Consider the following 21,683-nt stretch of genomic DNA (forward strand, 5'->3'; position numbering starts at 1 on the left):
TTTTTATATTGATTATTCTATTTTTTAAATAGAATATTTTCAGTGTTCTGGAAATCGTTTTCATCATGGTTTTTATTAGTGTTTGCCTTTTATCTAAGCGGCGAAACGAAACGTTTCGCGATGTCAATGCGAGTCATTGTCACTGTCAGTTGAGCTGTAAAATCACTTTGGAATTTTGGTCGATCTTGCGCAACCGCAATTTTATTATTTTCGGGGATGTAATCCCCTGTGTTTCAAATCGTGTGTTGCAGAATGCATCCACCATAATTTCTTAATATAATTTAAAATAATCACACATGAGGTAAGTTCCCGTCGGAGAATTTATTTATTTTTTCGTGATTGATATTTTTCGTATTCCAGTACGTGGTATTTCATGTGATCGTTTCTTTCAGAAATTTCCTAAACGTTATGTTGGACGAGGGCTGGGATGCTGAAAACTGCGAGTGAAGCTCAAATTAGCGAACAGTTTTCGTAAGTATTTGTTTCCCATTGCGGGTATTTTCATAACCTAATGCCACGTTCCACATGTGATGCTGACACTCGTATTTTTCGTTTCAGATGCGGGATTTTACATATTTTATAATTTCAACATAATATTTTGATGATATTTCATATATTTTAATTTCTCTTCATTTCGTATGAATTGTTTCTCCTTTCTAAACTGCTGATCTCTTCGCATTTCCTCCTTGTCATCAAACCTCTGTCTCTGCAAGAGTGTGAACGCTTTCCTGCCGAGGAGATGCAAGAGTTTCATCTGGCACTGTGCGCTTGAGGCCGTGGAGGACGCTGCTTGTAGCCTAAAAGTGTGCGAGACCCGTTGGACCCCGGAAGAAGAGAGGAACGTTCAGGGTAACGGCTTATAACCGCATGGCTTCCAAGGTACCCACTTTTTCCATCCTTCAAGTAGGAGTCTTTCCGACCTGACTTCGCGCAGTTATCTTAACTAGTAGAGTCTTTTAATATTTAGGCTGAGTTTTAAGAAATTTGTAGTGGCAATAATATTCACCAAACCGAACCTAATTAACGACCCTGAATCCCTTGAGATTGGCACTATTACAGTAGTTATTATAATATCGTAATTGTTAACTATATACGAGCATACGAGATAAAAATAAATTGTGTCAATTGAGAGGGAGCTGTTTTATTTGCATTTCTAATTACAACACAAGGAACGGTAACTTATATAAATTTCTGCAAGCCGGACAACCTCTTTTTCACGTGCAGACAATTCACCATCTCCTCCGTCTGCACCGGTGGCGGTTCAATTCCAGTCACCAAGCCGCCAGGAAAAAATCCTTTCTTGCAGTGGCGCCCATCTTTTGGTGTTTATTATTGCCACCTTTTTTGTAAAAGGTTTATGGGTGGTAGTAGGGAATTTAGTGCAAGAACCCCTCCACTTTGGTATAGAAGGCTCATTTTTGCACCAGTTGTTCTTTGGGTGCTCCTGAGTAGATTTCCGTCGGTAGACATCGGGAGCCCCCCCTGTGGTAGCAGGGGGAGGGGGGGCAAGTTTCCTTCTGCCGCGCTTCACTTTAAGGCCTATATCTTCAAAACTATGGGTATTAGGGCAAGTGTGGTATCATTTTCGGATAATTAAAGGATGGCGAATTCATTTCTAGAACAAACTTTTTGCCTTTTCATACAAAAAAATAGAAATATGGAGTAAAATTCACAAAAACCAAAAAGTATTTTTTTAAATAAACGTCGTTTACTTTTAAACCACTGGAGATAATCTAATAAAAAAAATATGTCCTGAAAGCTACATTTATCAGGATTATAAATATATACCATTGTATGGTACTTTTTTTGAAAAAAGTAGGTGAAAAAAATTTTTTCTTCAGGACACAGCGGGCGAATTTTAATGCGCGTCGGAAAAAAATATTTATTTTATCCATGAATTCATACTATTTTGTTCATAAGCGAGTAAAGATTATTATTTTAGAATTTATTTAGTGTTCCTGGCACATCATGCTACCATGATTTGTATTTATTCTTCAATTAATTTTGAACTGTATGTGTAAGACATAAGGTTGAAAATAGTTTAATTACATTGTATTAATGAAAATATCATAAGAAGAAAGCACTAAATAAAGAACTTGAATTTGTCTAAGCGTCTAATGATTATTATTATTATTATTTTAATTAACATTTTTATTTCTACATACTATTGTACCAGTGATAACGGAAAGGTAAGTGTGAGGAAAGTGAGGATTGATATTATCATTGTACGGGAGATTATTTTTAACACAAAGGCTACGGCTGTGACCATTATAGTTGGTTTTTCAGACAGCACCAGCTTCTGCACTACTTCTTGCACTTACATCTCACCATTTCCAGGCAAGCTTTGGCAGCTACAGGCAAATCGGTCTATGTAGGCTTCATGTTGCTATCGACTCTGGTCCACACCCAACAAGTCGGATAAAGGGAAGACTGAGTCGGTTGCTTGCAACTGATCCTATACGCGAACCCCTTGATATACTGCCAGTAGCCAATGCTGATACAAAGCTGTCTGGGTTATTTTATGTAGGGTCACACCTAAGCGTAGTCCACAGCGACCCATTAGGATCTTTATTCTCCCTTTTTTATTCCCTATCATCCAAAAAAATCCTATCCATTAGTTAAGTGAATTAAGCGTCTGAGTGAAAGCCACCTAATAGTCTTCTGATGCCGGATATGCTGACCCAAGCAGACCCATCCTTACAGTATTAAGTGTTTCATGGACTCCACATTGTATTCCACATGCTCGAGAGCTTCTGTTGTTAGGCCCATTTTGTGGGACATGTGATTCGTTCCATAATGCCCAGTTTGCGTACCTGTAATTGCTTGGGCATACCTTTGAAAAGTTTTCTTCATGACCCTGTATTTCCCTTTAGGAATGATTTGGAGAGGCTTATATCGTTGGAGCTTTCCCATTTAGCCCTGTTATTCTTGGATATGGCCATATTATGGCCATGAGGTACCTAAGCTTTTAGATAAAGGTACTATCAGTTCTGACCCAATAGGTATCGTCTCTGACCCTTGTCTCGCTAGACTGTCGACTCTCTCATTGCATTCGATCCGTGTATGTCCAGGTATCCCACATTAGGGACACTTTGTCATGCCTTCAGAGTTTGTTCATCTTTAAGATTGCATCTAGAATACCTAATTCTAGACTCAATCTTCACTGAGGCGATGGCTTTGTTTGAGTGCTGCCTGGCTTTGGCTAAGGATGTAAATATTGCGTTTCTTACACCCCTGTTTTAAGTGCAAACATAATTATAGCGTAGAATTCTGCTTGAAATACTGTAGCAAACCTCCTTAAACGTTAACTGTGTTTATTACTACATGCTTGACTATGAACGAGTGCTGTAAGTGCCCACCAACCTAGGCAGTTTTGTATCAGTATATCAAGGGCAGTAATTATGACCTTATGATTTTTTCAATTTAAGTATTTAAAATTTAGTTGGTTCAAGGGGTTCGCGTATAGGGTCAGTTGCAAGCAACCGACTCAGTCTTCCCTTTACCCGACTGGTTGGGGGTGGACCAGAATCGATAGCAACATGGAGCCTACATGGACCAATTGCCCGTAGCTGCCGAAGCTTGCCTGGAAAGAAGTAGTGCAGAAGCTGGTGCTGTCTGAAAAAACAACTATAATGGTCACAGCCGTAGCCTTTGTGTTAAAAATAATCTCCCGTACTATGATAATATCAATCCTCTCTTTCCTCACACTTAACTTTCCGTTATCACTGGTACAATAGTATGTAGAAATAAAAATGTTAATTAAAATAATAATAATAATCATTAGACGTTTAGACATATTCAAGTTCTTTATTTAGTGCTTTCTTCTTATGATATTTTCAATAATACAATGTATTTAAACTATTTTCAACCTTATGTCTTACACAAAGAGTTCAAAATTAATTGAAGAAAAAATAAAAATCATGGTAGCATGATGTGCCAGGAACTCTAAATAAATTCTAAAATAATAATCTTTACTTGCTTATGAACCAAATAGTATGAATTCATGGATAAAATAAATATTTTTTTCCGACGCGCATTAAAATTCGCCCGCTGTGTCCTGAAGAAAAAATTTTTTTCACCTACTTTTTTCAAAAAAAGTACCATACAATGGTATATATTTATAATCCTGATAAATGTAGCTTTCAGGACATATTTTTTTTATTAGATTATCTCCAGTGGTTTAAAAGTAAACGACGTTTATTTAAAAAAATACTTTTTGGTTTTTGTGAATTTTACTCCATATTTCTATTTTTTTGTATGAAAAGGCAAAAAGTTTGTTCTAGAAATGAATTCGCCATCCTTTAATTATCCGAAAATGATACCACACTTGCCCTAATACCCATAGTTTTGAAGATATAGGCCTTAAAGTGAAGCGCGGCAGAAGGAAACTTGCCCCCCCTCCCCCTGCTACCACAGGGGGGGCTCCCGATGTCTACCGACGGAAATCTACTCAGGAGCACCCAAAGAACAACTGGTGCAAAAATGAGCCTTCTATACCAAAGTGGAGGGGTCTCCATACAAATCATTGCACTAAATTCCCTACTATGGATGGTTAATAAAAGAAGCGACATTGTTTGCTGACTATCCTCTCATACACTTTTGTTTAGATATTTTAATGTTGTAATTAGGGAATTTCTCATGTTGTGTGTTGTGTTTGTCCTGTATTTTATTTTTGTGGCCCACATGTTATTTTGTTAACAACATAAACTTATAACCTATTTATAACAGAGCGTACTTACTCTTATTTATGAGGAACTACATAATGTTTGGTTATTTTGTTGAGTTGAAACTTGTTTTATAGTTGGGACAAGTAAGTAACATTTTTATTGTTAGGTTATCAATTTAGTATACCTACACTGCTTTTGTGTTTCTTTATGTAAACATATAACCCGTTACTTACTTTAATTTTAATTAATTTTTCAAGGACAAACACTTTTGTTGAAATTTAAAATTAGTTTATGTAATAGGATAACAAAGTACCTATTTACTTGTTATTTTGTACTAAGGTAACAATTTCCTTTGTGTCACTGCGGACATATAACATTAATTTGAAGTTACCTAGTACATTGTTTTTTTTTTGGTAATTATTTACATACTTGTTTATTACTTGTATAATTTTTATAACAATAACATTATTGTTGTTATTGTGTGTTTTAGAACATAAGTGAGAGGTTTTATCCAATCTTGTAAGGTGCCATTCTCAACAAATTTGACAATTTAAATTCATTTTCATTCTAAAGTTTTTAAATAATATTTTTGCCACTTAGTTTATTTTACACATAGTTTTTTTTACAATGGATACGAAAACGGTTTACTACCATTCATTATTACGCGACGAACTTATTTATGAGATAACTGTTCGATCTGAGTCTCCGGAAGATACAGTTCCCAAAATGAAAAAACAACTTAAGTCATTGTGTTCTGAGTTTAGTCCTGAGGAAATTATTGATGAAGAACTTAAACCTAGTGTGGAATTGCCCAATATTTCTGGCAAGTTAAAGGAATTACAATCACACTTAGATAATTTCAAGAAGACTAAGGAGCGGTATCAGCTGACTCGTGCGAAGGCTTTGTATTGCCACTTGCTTCACCGACTGGATAGGCTAGCAGCGTGTAAGGAAACTGTTGACGCAGCTATTCATGCTAGCTTAAAACAGAAGTTGAACTTGTGCTTTTCAGTTTTAGAAGGCTTCGTCACAAACAAATCAGAAGGCGAATCTAGTTCCAATTTACACTCAGACGATTGTAGGGAAACTGTTGTTGTGGACCAGTCATCGAAGGTAAATATTTTAAATTGGAACATAAAGTTTTCAGTTGATTCCAGTGTGCATTCCTTTTTGGAATTAGTTAATGAACGCGCGACAGCTTTTGGTGTTTCTGATAGTATTTTATTTAAGTCGGCGTTTTGTTTTTTCCATGATCAAACACTCTTATGGTATAGAGGTGTCAAAGATCAGGTCTCGTCGTGGAAGGAACTAAGTGAATTATTGGTTGAGGAGTTTGCACCTGCAGATTATGACTATAGGTTGATAGGAGAAATTCGTTCTCGTACACAAGGTCAGGATGAACCTACCCACATTTATTTCGCTATTATGAATGGAATGTTTTCGCGTTTAAAACGGCCATTTTCTGAACAAGAAAAGATTGAGATCTTGTTACACAATATTAGGCCTATCTATGCTGAATTGTTAGCTTTACACGACTTCGACACTGTTGCTGACCTCAAAGATAAATGTCGTAAAATTGAAGTAAGACGTCAGCAAACTAGTACCTTCAATGAACCATCTAAACAGCCGTGTATGAATCCGGAGTACACTTACAAGGGTAAATCACCAAAGCCTGTTACTGCTGTCACACAACCACCCTTTTCTGACAGTAAACCAACTTCTAACAAAAAACTATTGTGTTTGAAGTGTAAGGCAAATACACATAGTACAAAATACTGTACGGATAAACGGTTGTTATGTTTTAAGTGTGGTGAAGTAGGGTACACTACTAAAAATTGTGCTAAGTGTAAAAGTGCTACCAATTCAAAAAACTAGCAGGTAACCGAAGTGATGTTATTTCAGAAGATGTCGAACCTTCTGAAAATAAACAATGGTTAGACATTGTTGATTCTTATTTCAAAAACAACAACGTTACTTCGGTTTTGTTTAAACCTAATATAAATGATGTTCGGCCATATTTGAACGTGAACATTTTAGACATGACTGTTTGCGGATTATTGGATTCTGGAGCTGCAATTTCAATTATTGGTAACGGAGCACACCAACGTTTCATTGATCTGGGTTACTCTTTGGATGAGTCGTGTGCATCAACGGTTACTGTTGCTGATGGGTCTTTCTGTAGCACTATAGGAACCATCACATTACCTATTACATTTAAGGACGTCACAAAGGTAATTACATTTTATGTCATTCCTTCAATTGTCTCTGATGTCATTTTAGGAGTAGACTTTTGGAAAAATTTTAAATTAATGCCAGAGATTTTTCAAAATATTTGTTACGTAGAGGCACCTAAAAATTTTATTAAAACTTCAGCTAACATTGACAAGCCTATTAATTTTATTCAGTCTTTTGAAAACTTAAACTTGGAACAACGTGAATTGGCAGACAGGATGATCAAACAGTTTCATAGTGTTTCTTTTGAAAGCAAGGGCTTAGGTAGGACGGATCTTATTGAGCACACAATAAACACAGGCGAAGCTTCACCGATTAAGTGTAGGCCATATCCCATGTCACCTGAGAAATCTAAGGAGTTACATAAGGAGGTAGATAAGATGCTGGAGCTAGATGTTATTACACCTAGTGAAAGTCCGTGGAATAATCCCGTACTTATGGTTCCTAAATCTGACGGTTCATGGCGATTTTGTTTAGACTGCCGTAAACTTAATGCAGTCACTAAAGGTGATGCTTACGCTATTCCGTACATACCTCAAATTTTAGACAGCCTTAGAAATGCTAAGTACATCAGTTCTGTGGATTTTAAATCTAGTTTCTGGCAAATTAAATTAGACGAACAGTCACAAGAGAAAACTAGTTTCACTGTTCCAGGGAGAGGCTTGTTCAAATTTAAAGTAATGCCATTTGGTCTTTGCGGAGCACCTGCTCGTCAGCAAAGATTGATGGATATGTTGTTCGGAACGCCTTTTTGTAGTGACATAACTAAAGGAATGATCTTTTGTTACGTTGATGACGTCATAATAGTTGCAGAAGACTTCAATACGCATTTATTATTATTACAGCGACTGCACCAACGTATCCAAAGTGCAAATTTGACGATAAACTTCGAAAAAAGTAAATTTTTTAGACAGTCGCTGAAATATTTAGGGTACATCGTTGATGAGTATGGTTTGAGGACAGACCCAGACAAAGTGCGTGCAATTCTTGATTTCCCGGTACCAAAAACTTCGAAAGAGGTTAAAATGTTTATAGGCACTTGTTCTTGGTACCGTCGGTTCATCCGGAATTTTGCATCCATTGCTGCGCCTTTGAATGCCCTCACCAGTACTAAGACTAAATTTTTGTGGAACCCAGCTGCACAAGAGGCTTTTGAATCTTTAAAAAATTGTTTGGTCTCTGCTCCAGTTTTAGCATGCCCAGATTTTGAGAAGCCCTTTTCTGTTCATTGCGATGCGTCAAGTTACGGCATAGGTGGTATGCTAACCCAGACAGTAGACGGGAATGACCATCCTATTGCATATATTAGTAGATCACTTAATAAGAATGAACGTAACTACAGTGCAACCGAAAGGGAAGCACTAGCGGTAGTTTTTGCGGTAGAGAAATTTGAACCGTACCTAGGCACCAGACCATTTAAGGTTATTACGGATCATGCTTCCCTTAAATGGTTCATGAACTTAGAGAACCCGACAGGTCGTTTAGCTCGTTGGGGATGTCGTCTGTCCCAATACAATTTTACTATCGAGCATCGTAGGGGGAAAGATAATGTTGTCCCAGACGCTCTCTCGCGTTTATTGAATGTAGATGCTATAGATACCTCAGTTTCAGTAGACGTTGATGATGAGTGGTATAATAAAGTGATACATGGTTGCACGGCTTATCCAAAGAACTACCCCAACTATCGCATTGAAAATGGGAAACTGTACAGGCTTAGTAAAGGTAAATATACCCTGACACAGGAGTTTGACTGGAAAGAAGTTGTGTCCAAGTCCAAGAGGAAAGCAGTCATCGCCGAGAACCACGAACCTCCGACTTCAGCACACTTTGGTGTATTCAAAACACACCGAAGATTGAGCCTGAGGTATTATTGGCCGGGGATGTACCGCGACGTCATGGACTTCGTAAAAAATTGCACAACTTGTTCCGCGTACAAACACAAGACTACCTTGACACCTGGACTCATGGGTCAGCCTAAGCAATGTTTCAGACCATTTCAAGCTTTGTCGATAGACTTAGTCGGACCTTTGCCTAGATCCCGATCAGGTTACATTCATCTGTTAGTGGTCACTTGCTGTTTTTCAAAATATACAATGCTATTTCCCTTGAGACGCGCGACTAGCGCAGCTGTGGCCAAGGCGTTCGAGAACTATGTTCTCCTGGCTCATGGAATTCCTGAAACCGTAATTACCGACAATGGGGTTCAATTTACGGGATCGGAGTTTCGTAGCCTGTTGGAGAAATATAACGTCCCTCGTGTACATTACGGTCCTAGATACACGCCACAGATAAACTTGGTCGAAAGGTATAATAAAACAGTAATGACTGCCGTATCTTCGTACGTGAAAGAAGATCATAGAACCTGGGATCTCAATTTGTTTAAGATTCAGTTCGCACTTAACAGTGCTGTGAACGAATCTACCGGATTTACACCGTTCTTTTTGGTTCATGGCAGAGAACCTATAATAAATGGCTCCTTTTATAAGCAAACGGACGACTGCGAGTATGAAGTTGCTATGCCAAGAGAAGACTATGCAGGGGAGTTTGGCGTCTTGAAGGAAGTGTTCGAGAAGGTACGTTCGCATTTGCTGAAAGCCCACGCTACGAACACCAGGTACTACAACCTCAGAAGACGTAACGTCAAACTTTCAGAGGGTCAGGAGGTGTGGCGCAAAACGTACATTCAGAGTGACGCTGAGAAGTTCAAGGCTACCAAGCTTGCCCCAAAGTACGAGAAGTGCATTGTCAAGAAGGTACTATCTCCGCTTGTTTACGAATTAATTGCTCACAATGGCAAGCCTCTCGGTACTTGGCATATCAAGGACATCAAGGTTTAATCCTTGTCTTTTGTTTTCACCCTCAGTTCGCCGAATAGTTTTTTGCCAGGGTTCTCAGCCGTAGGACTTGTTTCACAAGTGTTGTATGGTATTCTACCAACAATGACGCCAAGGCTACTTTTCCCTTTTAGGGAAACCTTTAGGTTAGTTTTTTTTTGTGATCGCCCCATTTAGGGTATGCGATTTTTTTTTCTTTTCGAGTGGACAAGTATCTGCTGTATACTTGCCTCGTGTTTTTTTTCTCTGTGACTTTATAGTCCAGATTTTTGTTTCCAGGGATGACATCATGTGTTTTGAGCACTATTCCCTGTGGTTGTGTTTTGTTGCGATGACGTCCAATTATATTGTGATCAGCGACGTTTTGTTCTGCGGTTTTATAACCCAGGCATTTTTTTTATTTTTATAAAATATAATGTTAGTTATGGCCGGAATAGCCTAACAACGTTTTGGAAAAGGAACGAGTAGAATTGCATGTCAAGTTCTACTTTACTGGGGAAATCGAGTACCACTGGTTCACAGTTGGGACTTTATTGGGAATTTTGGATGCTCGGACAGGAGAGATTTTTTTTGGTTGGTAGAACATCAGTCCTGGTAGATGGATCATTTTGGTTTGGTATTGCTTTCGGGAAAGTTTAGTTATAGTTAGTAAGTTAGTTTTTTTTTTCTCAATTGGACTTTTTGGGGGTCTTTCTGGTGTAAAGATTCACTTTTTTTTTTTTCTCTTTTTCAGTTTGTAGTTCGCTGAGGGCAGCTCAGATTCTTTCTCCGTGCGAATGTCTAGGGGGGAGGGTATTGTAACGTTGCCGTTTGCTGTTTTTCACAAATTGATATTAACTTCTCGATATTCTGATTTTGGATACCACTAGCGACATCTATTGGCGTGATTTAGAATTAATTTGCAATAGATGGCGCTTTTTGCTCAGTTAATTGAAATATATTTTGATGAAACATTTCCTAGTGTTTTTATATTGATTATTCTATTTTTTAAATAGAATATTTTCAGTGTTCTGGAAATCGTTTTCATCATGGTTTTTATTAGTGTTTGCCTTTTATCTAAGCGGCGAAACGAAACGTTTCGCGATGTCAACGCGAGTCATTGTCACTGTCAGTTGAGCTGTAAAATCACTTTGGAATTTTGGTCGATCTTGCGCAACCGCAATTTTATTATTTTCGGGGATGTAATCCCCTGTGTTTCAAATCGTGTGTTGCAGAATGCATCCACCATAATTTCTTAATATAATTTAAAATAATCACACATGAGGTAAGTTCCCGTCGGAGAATTTATTTATTTTTTCGTGATTGATATTTTTCGTATTCCAGTACGTGGTATTTCATGTGATCGTTTCTTTCAGAAATTTCCTAAACGTTATGTTGGACGAGGGCTGGGATGCTGAAAACTGCGAGTGAAGCTCAAATTAGCGAACAGTTTTCGTAAGTATTTGTTTCCCATTGCGGGTATTTTCATAACCAAATGCCACGTTCCACATGTGATGCTGACACTCGTATTTTTCGTTTCAGATGCGGGATTTTACATATTTTATAATTTCAACATAATATTTTGATGATATTTCATATATTTTAATTTCTCTTCATTTCGTATGAATTGTTTCTCCTTTCTAAACTGCTGATCTCTTCGCATTTCCTCCTTGTCATCAAACCTCTGTCTCTGCAAGAGTGTGAACGCTTTCCTGCCGAGGAGATGCAAGAGTTTCATCTGGCACTGTGCGCTTGAGGCCGTGGAGGACGCTGCTTGTAGCCTAAAAGTGTGCGAGACCCGTTGGACCCCGGAAGAAGAGAGGAACGTTCAGGGTAACGGCTTATAACCGCATGGCTTCCAAGGTACCCACTTTTTCCATCCTTCAAGTAGGAGTCTTTCCGACCTGACTTCGCGCAGTTATCTTAACTAGTAGAGTCTTTTAATATTTAGGCTGAGTTTTAAGAAATTTGTAGTGGCAATAATATTCACCAAACCGAACCTAATTAACGACCCTGAATCCCTTGAGATTGGCACTATTACAGTAGTTATTATAATATCGTAATTGTTAACTATATACGAGCATACGAGATAAAAATAAATTGTGTCAATTGAGAGGGAGCTGTTTTATTTGCATTTCTAATTACAACACAAGGAACGGTAACTTATATAAATTTCTGCAAGCCGGACAACCTCTTTTTCACGTGCAGACAATTCACCATCTCCTCCGTCTGCACCGGTGGCGGTTCAATTCCAGTCACCAAGCCGCCAGGAAAAAATCCTTTCTTGCAAAGGTATGTATCTTTACGTCTTTCAAAGCAGTAAGCAACAATCGGTGCGTCCCTAATTATAAAATGACACAAGTTTGTATGTATTTTAAGGAATATTGTCATCAAAAGGACATATTGGTCAGACGTTTAAAAATGCAAAAACCTGATACAAAACTGTTGCCATCTTTTCGTATGTACGATGAGCAGTCAGTATTCTTTTCAGGTGGTACTTGATCGACCGGACGCCAGCTTTCCGCAGACCTCCACAGATTGGACTTGCCACTGGAATGTAGTGCCATTAAGTGCCTTCTATATCCTAGTGTTGACCCTATTTGTCCAGTAAATTGCATTTTTTTTCCAGGCCTTATGAGACTCCTGGCTCAGACAAAGTTCCTGTCTTGGTTGCTTCACAGGTCCGGTTACTCTTCAACAAAGCGTATAAAAGCACCTATAAGTTTAGGACCAAATAAAAATTGTTCTTTCTTTCTTTAAAGGTTCAGCCAAACCAACGCAATCACACGCGATCAGCCGGCGTGCAGTGATGGCGATTAGGGTTCGGACAAACCAACGCGATCACACGCGATCAGCCGGCGTGCAGCGATGGCGACCAGACTTAAATGCATTGATCGCCATCGCTGCACGCCGGCTGATCGCGTGTGATCGCGTTGGTTTGGCCGAACCTTGAGTCAATTGTTTTTTTTAACTATGCATGGGTCAATAAAAAAAAAAAGTAATAATCACACACTAGCTTGCTGGTGAGATAAGCTGAACTGTATTAAACTATTGTAACATCTAAGTAGGTTATAATTGTTCGTTCTAATTCACTTTCTTCTCATTCGCTTCCTTCGGCCGCTCATTCGAAGAAAGTTAATTAGACCGAACAATTATAACAAAAGAGTGAATTAGGATCTAAAACTTGTTTTATGATTCAGGTGAACGCAGTCTTTATAAATTGTTTGATTATGAATTAAACGCTCCTTATCGTACCTACTAATTGCTTTTGCTATTTATTTATGATATTTCTTCATTCTACTGTACCTACCTTAAATCAAACGTTTGAGTCCAGTGGGCACGCGACGTATCACTAAAACACTATGCACTAACACCAATGTTCTTTATGTCACAGCGGCCGTTTGCTCAAGGTATAATTTTAGTCCGTTTGATCGTACTAACACTTGGCAACTTTCAGATTTACTGAGCCCACTATGATGTACTTTCTAATTGTTTCCAGAATTTAAGTGGCACCTAGAATCGCTCAGCGACACTAGCCCGTTTGGTCGTACCAACAAATCTGTACCTACTTCGCTTAGAAAACTAATCAAGGTGAACTGTTCGTCTTAACCTCCTGGGGCCCGGGAATTATTTTTATCGTGAATTCATATGAAAACTATCCATATAGTATTAATAATTGATATAATTATCATAAAAAATAAAATAAAATTTTTTATCTGGAAAACGGCAATTTTCTCAATGTCATATATTTACGACATCGGTTCCCAATGTCAACGACTTTTTTATTTCATGTACAGGATGTCCCGTAATAAATTGCACAAAAGTAATTCCTAGTTAAGTTTCTTGACTATCTACAACGAATTTGAATCGATTTTTGAAATATATTGAGATGCCAAAAATTTTTTTGCTATATTTTTAATTTTTTTTCTGCCTGTACTTACTTTTTTCTATGCAGTGGATGCAAATATTGATATTTTTTAAGTACCTTTTCGTCAAAATGTAGCTAGATAGATTCTTTATCAAGTTTTATGTCATTTTTGGGCAATAACATTGCATCTCTATTTTTTTTTTAATAGTATTTCAAAATTTTATTGCATTTCATTTGAATGACTCAAATTAAAAAATACTCGTGATAAAAAAATGCATCACACCAATGTGTAATTAACATTAAATGATGTAGATAAGATTTTTAGCAATAAAAAAAAAATTAAAAAACAATTTGATTAAGTGCCTTATGAAATTATTTTAATTTCATAAAAAAAATAACAAAGTGACTTGAGGTGTTGATAATACTTCTGGGCCGACTTTACCAGTAAAATCGATTTTTGAGTGTTCTAATATATTATATTCGCATATATCTACCTAAACAAATAAGAAAATAATATCAGATTGTATGCTATTTAATAGAAAATGTATAATGTCATACAGGTATTACACTGGGCTCTGTCAGTTTACACTAGTAATTGGGACCTCATGTAATACCTGTATGACATTCAGATTTCACCATGGTTTTCGTAGTTTTCCTACGTATTTCCACAATCAGTGATACTCAGATAATAAAACAGTTCAAATCCCAAAACGAATAATAACAAAGGATTATAGAAATCGTTCATATTTTAGTAAACATTTCATTATTACTAACCACTTGTTCCCGGTCGCGGCGCCGTCGCTAGTTCAATTAAAGATAAAAAAAATATAAATGTCACTTCACTAGCCAATCACAGCTAAGAATGATGGACAGATGCACCATATAACTAACTAACGTAAAAGTTCTGGTAAATTTCAACAGATAGCGTTGATTTATATTTTTTTGTTTTATGTAATAAATATATGACGCCAGGCCCCAGGAGGTTAATTGTAACTGAATGTTAGCACCTAAAATCAAACCTTTTGAGTCTAATGACCACGCGACGTAAGTACACTAAAACACTACGCATACAATAACACCAATGCTCTTTATGTCAGCGGCCGTTTGCTCAAGGTATAATTTTAGTCCGTTTGATCGTACTAACACTTGGCAACTTTCAGATTTACTGAGCCCACCATGATGTACTTTCTAATTGTTTCCAGAGTTTTAGTGGCACCTAGAATCGCTCAGCGACACTAGCCCGTTTGGTCGTACCAATAAATCTGTACTTCGCTTAGAAAAGTTATCAAGGCGAACTGTTCGTCTTAATTGTAACTAAATGTTAGCACCTAAAATCAAACCTTCACATGACAGTCCAGAGACTATGGCGTACACTTCAACACTGGCTCGGTTGCGAATCATGTCATACGACAGTCAATTTGAGTACAGTATTTACAACAAAGGTTCCGTATGTAGGCATACATAATTAGAATCAAACATCATCAAAATTATGATATACTGTCTGAACTATTAAATTGTGTTTTTGTAATTATAATCACATCTAATAATTTATTATAAGATATTGATTTTTAACCGATTAAAAAAGGAGAGGTTCTCATCTCAAATATATTTTTATAGATAACGTGTTAACGTTTAGTGCTCTTATAACATTATTATTGAACCGTAGTTTTTACCCAAAAAGTGTGTTTCACAAACATTACACATTTGAACCTTTGAGTAAAGTTAACATCAAAGATCATGAATTTATTCTGAGTTTTTTTTTTTGCCTCACCTGACATAATATTGTAGAATTTCCATCGACGGATAAATGATTAAATAATTAATTAGTGTATAATAATGTTTTTAAATGTTAACAAAGGCGATAAAATGGTTTCAAATTTTAAGGAACCCTAATCTTATAAGTTATAATGCAAGTATGTATTGTTACTGCTGAAACCACAGTTTTGAGCATGTAAGTACAGTCGGTAGTAAACATAACTCTACAAAAATGTTGAAACACTGCATTTATTGCTTATGTTATGCTTATCGTTTCTATAAACAACCAAAAAAAAAACGAAATAATGCAATTAACGAGATCATACCTCATCACACGATCAGTCAATATGATCACATGTACCTTTACATAGTAAAACAACCTGAGTGGTTAGTGGTCAACAGGCCGCAATACTACGCAAGAAGTCCCGGGTTCGATTCCCGGCTGGGCAGAAATTGAAATGATGAATTTCAATTCCTGTGATGGGTCTGGGTGTTACTATGTATAATGTGTACCTATGTATTTAAATAGTTTTTAAGTAGTATATCCAATGGATATTATGTATTAAGCTAGCACCCATAATACAAGCATTTTAGTTGCTTACTTTGAAACTAGATGGCGCTGCGTGATATTATTCAAAGAAAGAAAGAAAGATAGTATGTTTAAGAAATAATCTAAAGTATGTAACAAGAAAAATATCCTAATATGAAAAAAAAAACATCATATATTTTTTACGCCGACTGTACCTACACTGATTATGCGGACGTCTGAGTAAATTGAAACTTTTGTTTTTCACAAATGTTAATGTTAATCAGCAATAACATTTTGTAATTGCTGATTCTATAAAAAATTTTGGCCAGTGATCGTAAACCCTGTGTTTGAAGGTTACTTTTGTAATTATACATTATATTTTACCCGTTAACTAAGTGGTACAAATGGAAAAAATGTTGACTACCTCTTTTGCTGATCTTGCATTATTTTTAGATAAATTATGACCTCCAAATCGATAAAATTTAATAACTCCAGTAGTGCCACATAGTGCTCATCAACCTTCAAGGTTAAGGTATTCTTCAGCTTCAAGACCAATCTACAGCAACGAAATAATGTTCGTAAGTTTTTTTAACTTTTTTCCTTGTGTGTTTTATGAGAATAATAATGTGCATAATTATGAACTTAGGCAGTTCGATTTTTTCAAGTTGTTTACTGTATGTTGTTATTGAATGTTCAATACATGTATTGTATTGAACATAATATGTCGTACCTACATCATAATTTCGTCTTATAACTTTAACTCTATATTTTACAGGTCGGACTTTGAGTATTACTGCGACAAAAAAGCAGTTGCCAAGCGGCACGGAAATAAACGCGAAGACATAGATTCTGAAGAGGAAACATCTTGTAAAAGGTAAGATTTAATATAGACAAAGTAATATTCCAGTAATAAATCGATTTATTTTTGTTTGAAACAAGTGAAAATGATTATCGTTTTAAACTAATTTGATCGTTTGTTGGCAGGTTGAAGCAGCAGAGACCGCGAAAAACAGCCAAACATTTATTTGAGGACTCTGAAGACGAATCAGTTAATAAACCGTAAGTTTTTAATCACTTTTATAACGTTTCACGTATTTACTTTGCGCTGTAATGTACCTATGTACTTAAATTAAATACGCGGGACTCACTTCTGTTTTGAAACAAATATTTGTTAATTTATGCGAACAAAGACTCATACTTAGAAATTCTGTTTATTACTGTTTTAAACTAATTTGACCGTGTTTGTTGGCAGGTTGAAGCAGAAACCTCGAAAAACGGCCAAACATTTATTCGACGACTCTGAAGAGGAATCAGTTAATAAACCGTAAGTTTTTAATCACTTTTATGACGATTGAGGTATTTACTTTGCGTTGTAATGATAATTGTATTTTGAAATAAATATTTAGCAAGCAAAGGCTTGGTATTCCGGTAGGAATTTTATAATTTTACCAGTTATCTCTCATTCCAACTAAAATAATTAAAACTGTTTAAGAATATTTAATTCAAATGTTGTTTTTTTTTTTCAGAACTAAATCATCAGCGAAAAAGTCGTCTACCAAACGCAAGTCAGCAGAGAGCTCGAGTGGAGACAAACGAACTCGAACCTCAGGGTGGAAGCTGGACTTGGACGACGACGCGGACGTCGAGAGCAGTCGCGCGCGCAGCCAGCCCGGCCGCCTGCAGTCCGTGCTGACGCGTCGAGTGGCCGACGGAGTCCTGCGCCGCACCGCCTCTCTGCCTGGGGATCTCTTCGTGGAGTTGCGCCTCTACAACGCGGACGAGATACGAGCTGTGCAGCCGAAAGATCGTTGGGAGAAGGCGGTATTGTCACTCAAATACCAAAGCAGCTCTAACGCCGAACATCTTAACCTACTGCGGCAATTCGTCACGCGTGCGCGAGAGGCATTCGAAGAGGACGGTACTTTTTTCGCTGATAAAAAAAATAGTTCGTAATTTGTTATTAATTAGTTATTTAAGGTAATAAAATAAAATACTTTTTTATATCTTAGTTTTTTCACCCAGTCTATTTAATTTCATTCAAAGTTGTTAGGTAGGTTTTAAACTTTTTTGTAATGTCTCAAAGAACGATATATTGCACAGTGTGCGATTTATCAGTTAAAAGTAATAGTTTCTCAGCTCATCTCAAAAGTAATACACATAAAAATAATTCAGCAATAGAATTAGGAGATGGTATAGAAAAAATAAGTAGTGCATTCCGTAGCACAGAATAAGTAATAGTACAGGTACAGAAGGATTACTCCGCAAGACGATTTAAATAAATGCGAGTCTTGCTACGACGCGATACAGTGGAATTCAGCTCGCACAGCACTACGTACCTACAATTTTATTCACCTACAAGTTTTGTCTCTTTCTATCGCGTGCCTCTGAACTCTTCTTACGCTGTTAGGGTTGCTGTCTAGTGAAAAAATAATTAATCTACTTATTTGTAATGAGGTACGTATGTAGGTAAGTATGCATTCATTATGGAAAACCTTCATAGCAGGTTAGGTTCCTATACTATCCTAAGAATTATTGATTACCTACATGGCCAACATACCTTTCAGCATCTTTGGGAAGCGAAAAAAAAAGATAAATCCGGTAGATTACTTTTCGAATTTAAACACCCGAACGCCGCACAATATTTCTTTCTCTTTATGTCCATTTTTAAATAATACTTCGATCATAGAATTATAATCATACTACAACGCACGCCAGCGTCCTGACGAGCGCGCGCGTGACACTCGACTGATATAATACCCGCCGGCGGGGCGCTTCGCTGTAGGTAATTATCGGATGTACCGCGCGGAGTGAGCCAGGCCTGTCCGTAGTCGAATAGCTACGTATCGATTGCGCAATAGGGATGAAGGCGTGCAGACGCCAGCCGAGTTCATGCGCAGCATGCGTGCGCGTGTGCGGCAACTCATACAAGCGCGACAACTAGCATTTAACAGCCTTAAAGTCAACTTCGAATTATTTGCAGAATTTTCTCTTAGAACTAATGACTCTAACAAATCTGAGCTAAAATCATTTGCTACAGAGAACTTTACCATACATAAGAACTACGCGTTTGATGAAATATTCTCACAAGCAATAGCTATTATTTCAACTAAAATTGACGAAATGCAAGAAAGGGACAGCGGTTGGTCTTTTCTCCGTAATTCGCACTTAGAAATTAACATAAACAAATTTAATCCTTTAAAAGCATCCGAATTTATAGATTTACCTAAAGCTTTAAAACTAAAACGAGCTTGTATTAATGTTCGAAACAGTGATAAATTTTGTTTTTTGTGGAGCATAATGGCAGCATTGTTTCCTGCTAAGAGTAATGCTCACCGAACTTCTTCATATCCTCATTTTGAGAACGTTCTCAATACAAAAAACATGTCATTTCCTGTAAATTTTTCGGATATAAAAACTTTTGAAAAGAATAATCCCAGTATAAGTGTCAATGTTTATGGAATTAAAAACAACACTAATATTGTTGGACCATTATACCGCACTCAGAACAAGAAAAAGAACCATATAAATTTATTATTTTTAGAAAAGGGAAATCTAACGCATTATTGTTGGATAAAAAATTTAAGTCGTTTGTTAAGGTCGCAAATAACAAAAAACCACAACAAAATATTTTTTTGTGATGATTGTATGGTATTCTTTAAAAACGAAATTAAATTAAATACTCATATATGCGGTGGCGTTGCTACTGTTTTACCAAAACCCGGCACACTTATACAGTTTAAAAACTATGAAAAAATGCAAGACATGCCGTTCGTTATTTACGCGGATTTCGAATCGTTATTACAACCAAGTCCAAACGGACCGACTTCAAATTCTACGAACGTCTTCCAAAAACATGTTCCGGCTGCATTTGCATATTACGTTGTTTGTTCATATGACAGTTCCTTGAATCGGTACGTATCTTATCTTGGGAAAAATTGCGTTGAAATATTTATTGAGAATCTTAAGAAAGACATATCTAAAATATTAAAATTATATAAAAACAAAATACCAATGAAAAAGTTAACAGTAGAAGAATCGGAATCATTTTCTAAATCGAAGCAATGTTATCTTTGCAATCAGTTGTTATTTGACGATAGAGTGAGGGACCACTGTCACTTAACCGGCAGGTACCGCGGTCCCGCACATTCATACTGTAATCTCAAATACCGCTTACCGCAATTCGTACCGGTATTTTTCCATAATTTATCCGGCTACGATAGTCATCTATTTATAAGGCAATTGGGAGAAATATCGGGACCAATAAAAGTTATAGCCAAAAATAAAGAAAATTATATATCGTTCACTAAGTTTTTTACAACAGATGATAATCATTACATGGCAGTTCGATTTGTTGACTCGTTCAAATTTTTAGGGACAAGCCTTGAAAAACTGGTTTCTAATTTAAACACACATGATTTTACACATTTATCGCGTTTTTTTTCTGAAAAAAATCAGTTTGAGTTATTAAGGCGCAAAGGTGTATACCCTTATGAATACATGATTAACTGGGAATCGTGTAAAGAAAAACAATTACCTTCACGCCATAATTTTTATAGTAGTTTGAATGAGTGTACTATTTCAGAATCTGACTATAAACATGCCGAGCGCGTTTGGAAAACATTTAATTTAAAAAATCTAGGAGAATATACAAAGTTATATTTAAAATCAGACGTACTTTTACTGGCCGATGTATTTGAAAAATTTCGGTATACTTGTAAAACTAATTATAATTTAGATCCTTCGTTTTATCTTACCGCTCCAAGTTTAAGCTTCGATGCTATGCTACTTTTGACCAAAGTAAAACTTGAACTAATTGAAGATTTGGAAATAATTCGGTTAATCCAAAAGGGTATCCGCGGTGGTGTTTGTCAAGTTTCCACTAGATATGCGAAGGCAAATAATAAATACTTGCCTGATTACGATCCATCTTCTCCAGATAATTACTTATTTTATATAGACTGTAACAATTTATACGGTTATGCAATGTGCTCGTATTTACCTCATTCTGATTTTCACTTATTAAATGTGTCAGAATTTAATGCCGACGAAATTATAAACACGCCCGACGATGCCGAAGAGGGTTATATTTTAGAAATAGATTTAGAATATCCAGAACAGTTGCATGATTTACACAATGAACTCCCTTTTTGTCCCCAAAAATTTACTCCACCTGGCTCTAAAACATCCAAGTTAATACCTAATTTATACGATAAATTTAACTATGTTATTCACTATGTGCATTTAAAAGCATGCCTTGATCATGGTTTGAAACTAAAAAAAATCCACAGAGTAATAAAATTCAAACAAAGCCCTTATCTAAAGCAGTACATTGATCTTAATACCGAGTTGCGACAAAAAGCAACGTCTGCATTTGAACAAGATTTTTTTAAACTTTTGAATAATAGCATTTTCGGCAAAACATTAGAAGATCCGGAAAAACGGCTTGATGTAAAATTAGTAAATCAATGGGTTGATACTAGAAATAAAACTAAAAAACAGTACACTGCTCAGCAATTAATAGCAAGACCCAATTATCACAGCTCAACTGTGTTTTCTGAGAATTTTGTTGCAGTGCAAATGAAACCGGAGTCAATATTACTGGATAAACCAATTTATATAGGATTTACGGTTTTAGAAATTTCTAAAAGCCATATGTATAAATTCCATTATTCCATAATGAAACCATTCTACGGTAACAATTTACAACTTTGTTACACAGATACGGATAGCTTTTTGTACTCCATACACACCAAGGACGTGTATAAGGATTTGAAACGTCAATTTGAATCTTACTTTGACACAAGCAATTATGATGAAAA

General features: G+C 36.4%; 1 protein-coding gene across 2 annotated transcripts; it reads left to right on the forward strand.

Moving 5' to 3' along the window:
* The first annotated feature begins 16,255 nt into the window (after positions 1-16,255).
* LOC135086300 (uncharacterized) lies at positions 16,256-17,951 on the forward strand. Of its 2 annotated transcripts, XM_063981085.1 has the most exons (5): positions 16,256-16,438; positions 16,640-16,738; positions 16,849-16,923; positions 17,117-17,188; positions 17,391-17,951. In XM_063981085.1, coding segments are annotated over exons 1-5 (675 nt in total). In that variant the 5' UTR covers positions 16,256-16,436; the 3' UTR covers positions 17,818-17,951. The 2 variants fall into 2 exon arrangements, with proteins under 2 accessions (XP_063837155.1, XP_063837154.1); XM_063981084.1 differs by having other exon boundaries at positions 16,256-16,738.
* The last annotated feature ends 3,732 nt before the right edge of the window (positions 17,952-21,683 follow it).

This window comes from Ostrinia nubilalis, chromosome W (assembly GCF_963855985.1).
Source record: "Ostrinia nubilalis chromosome W, ilOstNubi1.1, whole genome shotgun sequence".
Classification (NCBI taxonomy): Eukaryota; Metazoa; Arthropoda; class Insecta; order Lepidoptera; family Crambidae; genus Ostrinia; species Ostrinia nubilalis.